Source organism: Malaclemys terrapin, chromosome 8, assembly GCF_027887155.1.
Source record: "Malaclemys terrapin pileata isolate rMalTer1 chromosome 8, rMalTer1.hap1, whole genome shotgun sequence".
In the NCBI taxonomy this organism is placed as follows: Eukaryota; Metazoa; Chordata; order Testudines; family Emydidae; genus Malaclemys; species Malaclemys terrapin.
Window position 1 is genome coordinate 51,347,980 of NC_071512.1, and position 15,125 is coordinate 51,363,104.

At 45.8% G+C, this 15,125-nt stretch overlaps 1 protein-coding gene across 1 annotated transcript; it reads left to right on the forward strand.

Annotated features, from left to right (window-relative positions):
• The first annotated feature begins 12,933 nt into the window (after positions 1-12,933).
• On the forward strand, positions 12,934-14,715 carry LOC128842431 (uncharacterized). Its single transcript, XM_054038435.1, has 2 exons — positions 12,934-13,169; positions 14,165-14,715. Exons 1-2 carry the CDS (start codon positions 12,998-13,000, stop codon positions 14,638-14,640), a joined length of 648 nt encoding a protein of 215 aa, XP_053894410.1. The 5' UTR covers positions 12,934-12,997; the 3' UTR covers positions 14,641-14,715.
• Positions 14,716-15,125: the final 410 nt, after the last annotated feature.

Genomic DNA, 15,125 nt, shown 5'->3' on the forward strand with positions numbered 1-15,125 from the left:
CCTCTTTAGTCTCCTTGTATTCTACAATCCATCAATCGCCATTGTTTTCTTTCCTGCAACCCACATTCCCAGATATCTTCCCTCAGTATTCCTCTTGCCCCACTTCCACATTCTCATGTTTACCCTCCCACCAGTACTACCACCACCCAGATCTTGTTCAGCTCAACACACCTGTGGAAATCTAGCACAGGGTGTCTCAGATTGGACATCCAAAATTGAAGCACACCAAATTAGTGAAAATGTGACCTGGAGGCAGTTCTAGCTTGTGAAGAGAAACTGACCAGGGTTATTCAGTTTCACTGTACATCTAGTGCTTTACATATGGAGCTGGCTGCAAGGAGAAACTGACTAGAATTAGTCTGTTTCACTTTGTTTCTATTTTGCAGCCATCTTCATGTGAAAATAAATTTATACTAAGAAAAAACACCATTTTCCTTCTGTAAGCACTGTACTTTGAGAGTCCAACAAAAACGGGGGGAAGGAGGGACACCAAATGAGAGTAAAGTAGGAAAAGCACAAAATAAAAGCAAAAGAAGAGCAAATGAGGAAAGAAATTCAGAAGACAACACAGCCATGGTAAAAAGGTGTTTTTATGTGAAGGGGGGGGAGGGGGAAGAGAAAATAAAAAGAAAGATATACTCTAACAGTACCATTTACTTTTCACATCTACTTCTGCTCCTCCAAAACTGAAGATCAAGACGCAGAACCAAAATTTACAGGCTGAGAGCAACTAATGGAATGTCTATAACCTACCTTGCTCCCAAAGTTCCTATGAATAACTTTTAGATATTTGCGCTGATCCCCAAAAAAGTGCAGAGATTAAAAACAGTGAAATAAACCAATCAAAGCCAATGCATGTGTGGAAGTCCACCCATTACTGTACATGATAACTAGCCTTTGCAGCATAGGCATATAAACACCATGGTTGTAAGGATTGAACCCAGCACTGTCACATCAAAAAAACAAGTCTCTGCCACTTGAGTTTAGGATTTTCTCTATCTATACAGTGTACTTTTAGCCATGTTTGTCCCAGGATATGAGACAAGATAGATGAGGTAATAACTTTTATTGGACCAACTTCTGTTGGTGAGAGAGACAAACTTTCAAGCCACAAAAAGCCCAGACCTGAAGAAGAGCTCTGTGCAGCTTGAAAGCTTGTCTCTATCACCGACAGAAGTTGGTCCAATAAAAGACATTACCTCACCCACCTTGTCTCTCTAATCTTCTCTACCCAGGAGATAGGAATGGATTGTACGGTCACTGTGACCAGCCTCCAGAGGGCGCTATGATCAAACTCATTAGGCCAGCGTACTGCACATGCATTTATGGTAATTGTATACACAAATCAGACAAATTACCCTCCAAGCTCCACATTGGCATGTGTAATCATTTGCATTGTATGTGTTGAGGGTACACCTTTGCAGGAACACACACATGAATTTCTACCTCTTGCAAATTTGTCCTTTAGAGTCTCCTGTCTGCCACACTCACAATATTCTTTATTCCAGTCCCCACAGTATTATAGTGTCAGGACTACTTGTGTAGTTATTGTCCTGTTCAGAAGCTGATGTATTAAGAATACATTCCAAAACAAAAAGAGATACTCTCCATCATAGTCAAATATTACTGGACATCAATATTAGAAGGAAGGAAGTGAGAGTGTATTTGCAGCTGAATGAACCTTAATAGAAATATATGTTTCTGCACTTTTGCACACATCAATCCTCCTTACTATAAATTGTGTTTGTGACTTTTATGACTGTCTCCATTTACCTACACCGTTTTCCACCAGAGCTGTAATGATCACGCCTAGCCCAACCATGAAGCAACTGGGAACAACATGCATCTCATCAGTCCTTCCCCACAAGGGAGATTGGCACTTTTTCTAAATAAAAGGATGTGTCAGCTAGTTATTTGAGATTGAGGACTGGCAGTCAAGTGTCTTAGGCTCCGTTCATGACTGCCACTGACTCACTCTGTAAACTTGAACAAGGCACTTAACCTCACAGTTCCTCAAGTTCCCTACCTGTAAAATAATAATAGGCACTGCATAACAGTGGGTATAATAGTACCTAGTAAGGGCTATAATAACACCTCAGGCTTAACGAATGAACATTAGGAAAGCTCTTGCGTATCTTTCTATGAAAAGTGTTATAGAAGTGCAAAGCATTATTATTATTTATTTGTATTACAAACATGTAACATCTTCCATCAGAGGACCTAAGAGAACTTTGAGAGTCCTAATCAAGTATTATTTATAATTATCCAGGTGATATTAGAGATGATATTTTACAGATTGGGAAACTGAGGCATGGATAGATTAATAGCCTGATTTTAAAGTCAGCGAGTGCTCAGAGTACTCAATGCTTCGGAAAATAAGGCCCAAATCACAAAGGAAGTCAGTGGCAGAGCCCAACCAGGACTTCTGGCTCTCGGGTGTATGTTCAACCACTAAATATGCCCCTTCCTGAATTTACAAAAGGGAATTGGGAGAAACTTGACTGAGTCCTTCTGAGCTTTACATTCTACAAGAAATTAGACTCAAAGATCAAAGACTCTGAGACTTCCAAGAACTTTATCCAGCCATTTAACACATAGGTTGCTCAGGATGTAAGAAAAGGAGTCAGAGCAGAAGTGAAAGAGAAAGATAAACACAGCAGAAGTTCTAGGAACTTTTATTTGTTATTCTTTGTTTGTTGGATTTTAGTCTAGGTGCAAGTGAGGCTTAGAATGTGGAGTATATGGTGATGTCTATTACAGTGAAGATTGTACAAGAGTTTCCATCTAAAGGGTCTTTTCCAGTTCTTTATAACTAAGTCCAACTTCTACCTTTTGGGCTGAAATTTTGGAAAGTCTGAGCAAAAATGGTTCAGAATGACAAGAGTGAGGAAAATAGTTTCTCTCTCTCTATATATATATATACACACACACTGCTACCTCGATATAACGCGACCCGATATAGCACGAATTCGGATACAACGCGGTAAAGCAGTGTCCCGGGGGGGGGGGGGAAGGGGCTGCACACTCCGGTGGATCAAAGCAAGTTCAATATAATGCAGTTTCACCTATAACGCAGTAAGATTTTTTGGCTCCCGAGGACAGCATTATATCGAGGTAGAGATGTATATATATATAGTAGTGATCTTTTTTTAATAGCTCTGGTTCCTGAATGGTAGGTAGTAGAAAGTTGAGGTGTTGAAGAGATGTGGTCCCTTGATCACAGATATGCCTTTCAGTGATCCGGTGACATTTTGTTTTGATTTGACCGAGTTATGAGATTTTTAAATACAGTACTTTATGCACATGCACTGATTTTGATGGGGATAATGGTGGCTTTGTTTTTACTAATTATCTCACAATGTTCCATTGGCACTGCAGATCTGTGCCTATATCAGAGCGCTGAAAGAGATCTGTGCATATATGTGTGAAAGAAAGATGAGTGGAGGTTAAATTATAATGTGTGGGTATGTGTGGCTTGAGGCAGAACTACAAAAGAGCCTTGTCTCATTTATGATCTATTAATGTATGAATACCCAATGAATTGGTGCCCAATACTCTGGAGCCCTGTTTACAGGGGAAAATATACATGATCGTGTAATTAAAAATTATATCATAATGATGCATGAGGAGAGAGTTAAGTTTGCACGAGCAACCTTTTGAGTGCTTTGCTTTGCACTCTTACTGTCCTTTCAGAAGTGTAATAGGGTGATTCACTCCTTAAGGGGCGGACGGATGGGTCTAGCCAACCCCGCTTACTAAAGAAGCACACCTAGGTTGGATCAGGGGCTTCCTTATAAAGAGCAGGAGGAAGCTACTGAGTATGGCTGACAGGAGAAGGAAGCTGTGGCCACAGGTGCAACTGGTGGCTTTGAGTAGAGCAGACTGGTACTGAGGAAGCTGTATGTAGTGGACAAATCAGGGCTGGGTATGAATTTCTGTATTATCAGTATTGCCAACTTCAAGAGATCAAAAATCATTAGATCGGCCCAAAATATCATGACAATTTAAGAAAAGATTGTATTGTGGGAGGTTTTTTTTGTCAGGCTCTTGACTTTTGAACTCCCCCTGCTCATCCCCAGGGTGTGTGCATGTGACAATTAGTGTTGCCCCCTCTTCCACATGTACTGGATAAGGTGATTTTGGCCCCTTCTGCAAGAGCTCTCACCCCCACATCTTCCCGCCTCCTGCCCAGCAATTAATCCTGTCCCCCAGCCCCACATCAGTTCTGTCCCCACCCAAACCCCTCTATTCTGCCCCCATCAGTTCAGTCCCTTCTCTATGTCACACATTGGTAAAAATCACATGACTTTAAGTGTTGCCAACTATCATGGTTTTATTGTGGGTCCTGCAATATTTGGTGTTTTTCTTAAAGTTCCAGCTGCTGGAGTCAGGTGACTACACAAGAAACTCAGCTTTCAGATTTTAAAACTAGTACGTTTCTAGCCTTTACGATTGTGGAGAAAAGCTTAAAAGTGTGACTTCTAACTCCTCAAAAACCAGAAGGTAAATACACTCCTCTCCCATTTCTCTTAAGGCCACTGGGACCTGAAAATTTTGACCTTCCACAGACGACAATTTCCAATAGGAATATCAGGGTGACTTATGGATTTGTTTGCTCCCCACTTTAGCTCCTCCCCACTCAGTTCTGCAAGAAACAGGGAGAGAACAGAACAGTGTACTGTTTTGCCAAAGCCAAGACATGAGACGTCTCTGAAAGATTGGATAGCATTCTGAAGCTGATGGCACGGATCTAGTGATAATGGTTCATCTCGGCACTATTGATACTGTGTCACGGGCTATCTCACAGATAACAGATGACTTCAGGGACCTCAGAAGTGTCCTGCAGAAGTAGAATGTCCAAGTGATCTTCTCCAAAATCCTTTCTGTCCCATAACTGAAGAAAGACAGAAAGCAGAAGATTCTGGAAGTGAACCATTGGTTAAATAAGTGATGTAGTGTGGAAAGTTTTGGGTTTGTGGAATATTGGTCCACCTTCTATGAGGAGAGGGGGCTATATAGTTTGGGTGCCTCCACCTCAGTAGATGGGGAACCAATCTCCTTGGGGACAGGCTGGCTAGAGTAGTCAGGAAGTCATTAAACTAATAACAAAAGGGGACGGTAAAAAGAGAGACTACGTGAGCATTTATTTAGCATAAAATTGAAATGTTGAGAACAAAATTAAAGAATCAAAGGATCTGAAGAGAAAAAAATTCTTTAACTGCCCATTCATCAGTGCTAGGAGCCTGGATAGCAAACAAGAGAAACTGCTCATTTATTAGCATATATTCGATCAGTTTGGTATTCCTGAAACCTGGTGAGATGATTTGCATGGCTGGAATGTTAAAAATCAATGGTTATAATAACCTATTTAGGAAGGATTAATTGGGCAAAAAGGGAGGGCAGGTGGCAGTCTATGTAAAAAATGACATCAGTTCCTGAGCCACTGACTGCTCAGAAGAAAATTATCTTGAATGCTTATCGCAGTGTCTACACCGACATGTTGTCCATCTAACTTTGCCACAAAAAGCTCAATGCCTCTTGTCGAGGTGGTTTTATTTTGTTGGCAAAGCAGGAGAGTTTTGCCAGTGAGAGGAGCTTTGTAGTGTGTACACCTCCACTGTTTTGTCGATGAAACCTGACTTTTGTCAACAAAACTTCGTAGTATAGACAAGGCCTATGGCTCAATGTCTTAACAGATAAACTTCAAGTTTTCAAATCTGTAAGTTGAAGTCTTTAAATTGTGATTTGAGGACTTCAGTAACGCAGCCAAAGTTTATGGGTCTATTTCAGGAATTGGTGGGTGAAGTTCTGAGGCCTGTGATGTGCAGGAGGTCAGACTAGATGATCATGATGTCCCTTCTGATCTTACAGTCTATGAATCTATAGAACACAAGATGGAGTATTAGTTGATGTCTACTACAGACCACCAAATCACTCTAGGGAACAGGCTGATCAGCTCCTGACCTATAATGTGTATGGGAAAAATGGAGGACTTCAGTTTGAGTGACAAATCTGGAAATTTCACACTGCCAGTACTAATACATCCTTGGAATTTCTAAATATTATAAGTGACCAGTTCCTAACTCAAAACAGTGTTGCATCAAACATAGGGGAATTCTATATTAGACCGTGCTTTGACAGATAAAAAGGAATGGATCACAGAACTAAAAATTAATGATAGCTTAGGTACAAATGATCATGACTTGATCATATTTATTATGTGAAATTAGAATAAAAGTCCAGACCAATTATGTATTAACTTGGTGCTTCCAAAGGACCAGTTTCACAAAGCTGAAAACAATCATGACACAAATCAGCTGAGAGGAAGAATTTAATCAGAAAAATGTGACTGATAATTGGTTATTGTTTAAGAACATTTTATTAGATGCCCCAAATGCCACAGTTATGTATTTTTGTGGGCCAGGGATTGTATTTAATTCCCTGTGGGAAGGTGACCAGAGCCCTCCAGGAATTAAGAAAAACAGGGGGTGGTTAAGCAAATTCACTCAGGCTGTACACCTCCAGAGAGGTACCACCCCCTGGAGAACTCACATATACTGGCTCAAACTGGATTCTCCAGGGACCAACAAAGAAAGGAGGTTTGGATAAACCGCCTGAGTTTAAACTGACTCAGGGCCTTCATTCTTATCCAGCAAATGGACAGGACCTTTTGTCCAAAGGGTTAGAAGGATAGCAGCCTCCTGAGGCCCCGTAAGACTGATGGGTGATTTCCGATAAGTTTTTAGCATGAGACTTAGGAACTCTTGTTGAGTTTTATTTATATGTTTTCTCTGTAATGCTTCTGCCTTAAGGATGGCTGTGCTTGCTTAGAAAGAGCTGTGTGGTAACTTATAACGGGGGGCAATGACACTGTTTGTGGCTTCTGAGGAGAAAGCAAAGCGCAGATGTTGGCCTACCTAGACAGTCTGGGAATAACACAGTGTAGGCAGGTAACTGGGCAGCCTGGAAAAACCCCTCTCAGGACAGGGAGGGGGGCATGTCTCTGCCCAAGAGAAGTGATATCTGAGGAGCTGGGAGCCTAGAATGGGCACCGTTGGTGGACTGTGGAGAGGAAATAGAGGTGCAGTTGCCCGCTGCATAAGGATAAGGACCCCCCTCACACACACAAACAAACTGTCTAATCGCTGTCTAAGGGCCTGATCGCATGAGCCCTTAGACAGCGAAATTCAGCCCTTATGAGCCCTTAGACAGCCCTTATTCAGGAAATGAGGAAATAGAGGTGCAGCGGTCCTTATCCTGAATCACAGAGCCACGCAGCAGGGGATCTGTAACCGTCCTCCCCCGCCACAAAGTCAGATAGCCCCCACACACAGAGTCCCGAAAAGGAGGGGTGGCAGGCTCCGTTGAAACAACCAGTCCGCCACCGTGGACCGCTCTAGGAGCAGGAGCCTATCATTCCTCGAGTTTAGAAGCGTTCTTTCCATCACTACGCCCGCTCCCCACCACAGTCTGCGTCCCAGTTTCAACACTTTACCGCGAAATCCGTAATAAAGAAAACGGTGTTCATTAACAAAGTTCCATTTATTTTATTTTTAAATGTGTGTTGGAAGGGGAGGGACAGGGTGAATGGGGTATGTAGCTGGAGAGGATAGTCAACAGTAAGTGGATAAAGAAACGGGGGCAGGTTCGACCTTGTCCTGAGTGCATATGTGATAGGTACTGTGCATGGTCTTGTTCACAGAGAAAGACTATGTTCATTGTTCACAAAAATGTATCTGTGTGAGGAATTCACTCCCTTTTTCCCATCCCACAGCTGTGACTGTCTCCCAACCTACCCCGGCATCCCCCTCCCAGAGGCTGGCGCAGATTAGGTGGAGAAAGAAAAGGACACGGGATGATATGTTCTCAGAACTTATGGGCTGCTCCCGAGCTGAGGCGGCCCAGCAGACCCAGTGGAGGGAGAACTTGTCACAATACCAGTGATCACACAGCAAACGGGAGGAGAGGTGGCGGCAGGAAGACCAGCAGGCGACTCTAACGCTGCTTGGACTAATGAGGGAGCAAACGGACATGCTCCGGTGCCTTGTGGATGTTCTGCAGGACCGGAGGCAGGAGGACAGAGTCCCGCTGCAGTCTCTCTCTAACCGCCCTTCCCCGCCACAAAGTCCCATACCCCCCTCACCCAAAGTCCCAAGAAGGAGGGGCGGCAGGGGCCGTGAAAACTGTCACTCCACCCCTGCAGACTGCTCAAGTACCAGACGGCTCTCATTCCCAAAGTTTTGATAAGTCCTTTCCTTCACTCCAAAAGCACCTCACCCAAGCCCCCGTCTCAATGTCATCCCCTAACTGTGTAGTTGCTAATAAAAAATACATTTCTGTTAATTACTGTTTCGGTCATGTTCTTTTAGAGGAGAGTGTGTTTGAAGTGGGGGGGGGAGGGGGTTGGTAATTGGAGAGGACAGTCACCTTTACCAGGGTACAGACACAGGGGCAGGTTCAGCAGAAGGTCACACACACATTGCAGTCACTAGGCACCCTGGTCAGTCTGGGAGGTGGTTTTCATGTTCTGTGTGTGGGGGGGGGGGAGGAGGGGGCTATGTGACTTTGTGGCGGGGGAGGGCGGTTAGAGATCTTATGCAGCGGTCCTTAGCCTGGATCACAGAACCATGCAGCAGGGGATCTGTAACCATCCTCCCCCGCCACAAAGTCACATAGCCCCCACACACAGAGTCCCGAAAAGTAATAAAGAAAACGGTGTTCATTAACAAAGTTCCATTTATTTTATTTTTAAACGTGTGTTGGAAGGGGGTGAACGGGGTATTAACTGGAGAGGATAGTCAACATTAACTGGGTAAAGGAACGGGGGCAGGTTCAGCTTCTCTTTAAACAAATGTAATAGTCAGAGGTTACCCTGCTCACTGAGGAACCTAGCTTTCAAAGCCTCCCAGATGCACAGCGCGTACCGCTGTGCTCTTCTAATTGTACGGCTGTCTGGCTGGGCGTAATCAGCAGCCAGGCTATTTGCCTCAACCTCCCACCCTGCCATAAACGTCTCCCCCTTGCTCTCTGAGATTGCGGAGCACACAGCAAGCTGCAATAACAACGGGGATATTGGTTTCGCTGAGATCAGAGCGAGTCAGTAAGCTTCTCCATCTCCCCTTGAGACGGCCAAAAGCACACTCCACCACCATTCTGCACTTGCTCAGCCGGTAGTTGAACAGTTCTTTTTCAGTGTCCAGGGCGCCTGTATAGGGCTTCATGAGCCAGGGCATTAGCGGGTAGGCTGGGTCCCCGAGGATCACTATAGGCATCTCCACATCCCCAACAGTTATTTTGTGGTCCGGGAAGTAAATACCTTCCTGCAGCCGTCTAAACAGACCAGAGTTCCTGAAAACACGAGCGTCATGAACTTCGCCTGGCCATCCGACGTTGATGTTTGTAAAACATGGTCCACCAGTGCTTGCAGCACCATTGAAAAGTAGCCCTTTCGGTTAATGTACTGGCTGGCCTGGTGGTCCGGTCCCAGGATAGGGATGTGAGTTCCATCTATAGCCCCACCGCAGTTTGGGAATCCCATTGCGGTGAAGCCATCTATGATGACCTGCACGTTTCCAAGGGTCACTACCTTTGAGAGCAGTAGCTCAATGATTGCGTTGGCTACTTGCATCACAGCAACCCCCACGGTAGATTTGCCTACGCCAAAGTGGTTCGCGACTGACCGGTAGCTGTCTGGCGTTGCAAGCTTCCACAGGGCTATGGCCACTCGCTTCTGGACAGTCAGGGCTGCTCGCATCCGGGTGTCCTTGCGCTTCAGGGCAGGGGACAGCAACTCACAAAGTTCCAGAAAAGTTCCCTTCCGCATCCGAAAGTTTCGCAGCCACTGTGATTCATCCCAGACCTGCAGCACTATGCGGTCCCACCAGTCCGTGCTTGTTTCCCGGGCCCAGAATCGCCGTTCCACAGCATCAACATGACCCATTGCCACCATGATGTTCACGGCGCGTGGTCCCGTGCTTTGTGAGAGGTTTATGCCCCTCTCAGACTTAATGTCCTCACCGTGCTGCCGTAGCCTCCTCGCCCGATTTCTCAGCATCTGCCTCTGGAAAGGTGGATGATAAGGTGCGAGGTGTTGACAACGGCCATAACTGCAGCGATGGTCCCAGCAGGCTCCATGCTCGCGGTGCTGTGGCATCCACGCTGTCACTCACCAGAAAAGTGCGCGAACTGATTTCCCGCCGGCGCTTTCAGGGAGGGAGGGTGGGAGTGACGATTGGATAACGACAGTTATCCAAAACCACCCTCGACACCTTTTTTGCCCCAGCAGGCATTGGGGGCTTGACCCAGAATTCCAATGGGCAGCGGGGACTGCGGGAACTGTGGGATAGCTGCCCACAGTGCACCGCTTCCAATGTTGACGCTTGCCCCGTTAATGTGGACTCACAAAGTCTAATTACTGTCCTTAGTGTGGATACACACGTTCGACTTTATAATATCGGTTCCACAAATTCGATTTAAGTAAAATTGAACTACTCTCGTAGAATAGACATACCCTAGGTTAAATAGTTCTAGAATCTGCTCCTGTATTTTTCGCTTCCTGACTTAAATTGCATAATAAGTAGAGCTGGGTGGGGAAACAATTTTTTCTGTCCGATTAAAATTTTCAAGATTTCAAAAAGAAATTTCTCCTCCCAACTAGGGGTGAAAAATCAAAATCTGAAATTTTCTCTTTATTTTTGGTTTGCAAAATTTTCAAGTTCAGGTCAGTTGAAACATTTTTATTTGATAATTTCAAAAAAGATTTCATTTTTATTTTGACCATTTTAAGGTTTGTCTTTTTTTTTTTTAACCAAATTAGCTTACAAATTAGCTTAAATTTTTAAACAAAAAGTCATTTTGAACCAGAAAACTGGACTTTTTCTTTTAAAAAATGTCAAAACTCAACATTTTAACAATATTGAAACATTTTTCAAACAAATGCTTGAGTAAAAAAAAAAAAAAAAAACACCCTGATCTTTTTTGGCAAAAAGTTTTAGTTTTTATGAATTGCCATTTGCTGACACACACACCCCAAAAAATGTTTAGTCAAAATATTCCCAACCAGCTCTACTCCATTGTGTTTGGGGGCAATGCTGCATACTACAACCGAGATGTCTCCAATTAAGTGATTGGTGAAATTATTTCTCTGTGGTTTATCTAGTTGGTAAAGTTTGCAGAGCTCTTTGGGATCTGTAGATGAAAGGTGCTCTGTGTTACTATGTCAGTTGTTGTGTGCTTACTTTTTACATGTTTGCCCATCTTTCTGTTTATTCTCCCACAATGTGTCCTATCACCACCTCCCTCTACTGGATGGAATGTCAGCCTTGCTGAAGTACACTGGCGCAACCCTTCTGCATAAGATACCATCTGACATCTCTAAAGTATCTCAGAGACAGAGATCATAACACATTCTAGTGGTTGCAGCCTACAGAAGGCCATAAGCCTTTAATCTACTGCACAAGCATGAATGTTTCGACAAGTTATTCTTACTATTATGTCATCTTTCTTTCGGTTATTAAGGGTTATTATATTTTCTTTTGCTGCACTGTGACAATGGAAGGATACACACCACGTAAATCAGTCCTACATGCTATCCCTCTCAGCATACCAAATAGGGTCAGCTACTGGAAGTATTCTGTGTACATCTGGGATCTGGGCATCACGTAAGACTGCAGGCAAAACAGGCTTTTGCTTTGAGTAATGTTTTCCCCATTGGATGCCCCTCATTTTCCCTGTTAGAGTTAAAGGATTCTTCCCTGAGTCCACTGGTTCCCATCATTCATCCCACAAATCTCTGTATTGCAGCTTCTGCACTGGACTGGACTTCTGCTGGAACTCACCCATGCAGCTCCTTCTCAGCTAGGAAGGCTGAGCCATGCCTAGCACCTCCTGGAGCACAGTACGTTACTTCATGTCCATCTCCACAATACAAAGGGGTGTCCTAAAGAATCGCCACCACCGAGTGACATCTCATATGATAGTCTGAGGAGGCTCTTATTGCATCTGCAGGAATCTTATGAAACTGTCATATTGGCAACAGGGCCCTCCTACGGAAAAACTGGGGCAACCCCACAGTAGAGCAATGAAGAGAACTGGGTTTGGAGAGGGCTACTGAGTCTTAGTGCCAACTTTAACCACCAGAGGGCAAACTTAGCCCAAGAGAAAAGACAATACCACACACACCCGTGCAGGAGTTCTGCCAACCTGCAGCTTCTCAGGCCTGGTCTACACTAGGTGTTTATGTCGAAGTTAGCGCCGTTACATCGAATTAACCCTGCACCCGTCCACACTGCGATGCTATTTAGTTCGACATAGAGGTCTCTTTAATTCGACTTCTGTACTCCTCCCCGACGAGGGGAGTAGCGCTAAATTCGACATGGCCATGTCGAATTAGGCTAGGTGTGGATGGAAATCGACGCTAATAGCTCCGGGAGCTATCCCACAGTGCACCACTCTGTTGACGCTCTGGACAGCAGTACGAGCTCGGATGCTCTGACCAGCCACACAGGAAAAGCCCCGGGAAAATTTGAATTTGAATTCCTTTTCCTGTCTGGCCAGTTTGAATCTCATTTCCTGTCTGGACATCGTGGCGATCACAGCAGCACTGGCAACGATGCAGAGCTCTCCAGCAGTGATGGCCATGCAGTCTGTGAATAGAAAGAGGGCCCCAGCATGGACTGATCGGGAAGTCTTGGATCTCATCGCTGTGCTTTCTGAGCTGCGCTCCAAGAAACGGAATGCAAAGATCTATGAGAAGATCTCTAAAGACATGTCAGAGAGAGGATACAGCCGGGATGCAACGCAGTGCCGCGTGAAAATCAAGGAGCTGAGACAAGGCTACCAGAAGACCAAAGAGACAAACGGACGCTCCGGATCCCATCCCCAGACATCCCGTTTCTACGAGGCACTGCACTCCATCCTCGGTGCGGCCGCCACCACTACCCCACCACTGACCGTGGACTCTGAGGATGGGATAGTCTCCACGGCCGGTTCCTCGGACATGTTAGGGGACGGGGAAGATGAGGAAGGAGATGAGGAGGGCGAGGCAGTCGGCAGCGCTCACAACGCTGATTTCCCCGACAGCCAGGATCTCTTCATCACCCTTACAGAGATCCCCTACGAAGCGTCCCCAGCCGTTACCCCGGACACAGAATCTGGGGAAGGATCAGCCAGTAAGTGTTGTAAACATCTAAACATTTATTTTTAACAGAACAGGAATATTAACAATTAAAAGAATGGGTTGTTCATGATTACTGTGCCCTAGGCACTTAACGGTTTAGTCATGGGCAGTGCAAGTTTTGAAAAAAAAATCTAGCAATGTCCGGTTTTCCGTGATTGTCCTGCACAAGCCGCTCTACTGTTTATTCCCTGCTACTGCAGCTACAGTAAAATGCGGTCTATATGTCCGGGGATAGAGCAGTAATCCTCCTGGGACATCTCTATGAAGCTCTCCTGGAGGTAATTGGAAAGCCGTTGCATGAGGTTCCTGGGGAGAGCGGCCTTACTGGGTCCTCCGAAGTACGACACGTTGCCGCGCCACGAGACTATCAAGTACTCAGGAATCATTGCTCTGCACAGCAGGGCAGCATACGGCCCTGGTCTTTGGAGGCTTTCCCGGAGCATTCTCTCTCTCTCGCTCTCAGAGATCCTCATCAGGGTGATGTCGCCCATGGTGACCTGCTTTGAATTAGGTAGGGGAATGTTAGTGTTGGGACTGCTTGCTCGTTCCTTTACAGAACTGTAACCGCTGGTTTGCAGCCACGCGGTGGAGGCGGGAGAGGGGCAGCCGAAAGGGATCGTTCCCGGGGACAGCCGCGAGGGGGTGGGACAGGGGCAGAGTTCCCGCTTGCCGGATTGCTGGCAGCAGGGACTGACATTGCTTTAAATGTGAAATGAGGCCAGTGGTAATATAAAAGTTTTAAACTGCCACAAGTCTACGGCTTACCATGTCTGCCTGCAACAGAAATTCCGTTGTGCTGCCCCGCTTCTCAAATGTGCTGTGCAAGACCCAAGGCACTGAATGCGAAGGCCGAGAATTCGACCTTGTGCTGAGTGCGCATGTGATAGGTGCTGTGCATGGTCTTGTTCACAGAGAAAGACTATGTTCTTTGTTCACAACTACATTTATCTTTCTGAGGAATTCACTCCCTTTTTCCCATTTCCACAGCCCCATCTGCGACTGTCTCACAACCTAGCCTGGCATCACACTCCCAGAGGCTAGCGCGGATTAGGCGTAGGAAGAAGAGGACACGGGAGGACATGTTCTCTGAGCTTATGGCCTGTTCCCAAGCCCAGGCAGCACAGCAGACCCAGTGGCGGGAGAAATTGACCCAAATGCACCAAGCAAACATGGATTGGGAGGAGAGGTGGCGGCAGGAAGACCAGCAGGCGACTCAAACGCTGCTTGGACTACTGAGGGAGCAAACAGACACGCTCCGGCGCCTTGTGGATGTTCTACAGGAATGGAGGCAGGAGGACAGAGCCCCGCTGCAGTCCATCTCTAACCGCCCTCCCCCACCACCAAGTCCCATACCCACCTCACCCAAAGTGCAAAGAAGGAGAGGCGGCAGAGTCCCTGCTAACTCTCACTCCACCCCTGCAGAGAGCTCTAGTAGCAGAAGGCTCTCATTCCCCAAAATTTGAAAAGTTCTTTCCTTCCCGCCTGACACAAGCCCCCGTCCAAGTTTCACCTCCCAGTTCCATGTGTAGTTGATAATAAAAAATATGTTTCTGTTAACTACTGTTTCAATCATGTTCTTTTGGAGGAGGAGGGGAAAGGGGGTTGGTAATTGGACAGGACAGTCACCTTTGGCAGGGTACATAGGTGGGGGCAGGCACAGCAGCAGGGCACATACACAGTGCAGTGATGCAGTGACTAGTTACCCTGGTTAGTCTGGGAGGTTGTTTTCATGTTATGTGGTGGGGGGTGGGTTGCTCTGTGACTTTGTGGCGGGGGAGGGCAGTTACAGATCTTAAGCGGCGGTCCTTATGCAGGATCACAGAGCCACGCAGCAGGGGATCTGTAACCGTCCTCCCCCGCCACAAAGTCACATAGCCCCCCCATACACACAGTCCCGATCAGGAGGGGTGACAAGCTCCATTGAAACAACCATCCCACCACAGCGGAG

Excerpts from the sequence above, each read along its gene's own strand:
- LOC128842431 (XM_054038435.1), top strand. The coding sequence starts at position 12,998 with ATGTTAGGGGACGGGGAAGATGAGGAAGGAGATGAGGAGGGCGAGGCA. Across the intron at positions 13,170-14,164 it reads ATCTGGGGAAGGATCAGCCA|CCCCATCTGCGACTGTCTCA; the intron begins GTAAGTGTTGTA and ends CCATTTCCACAG.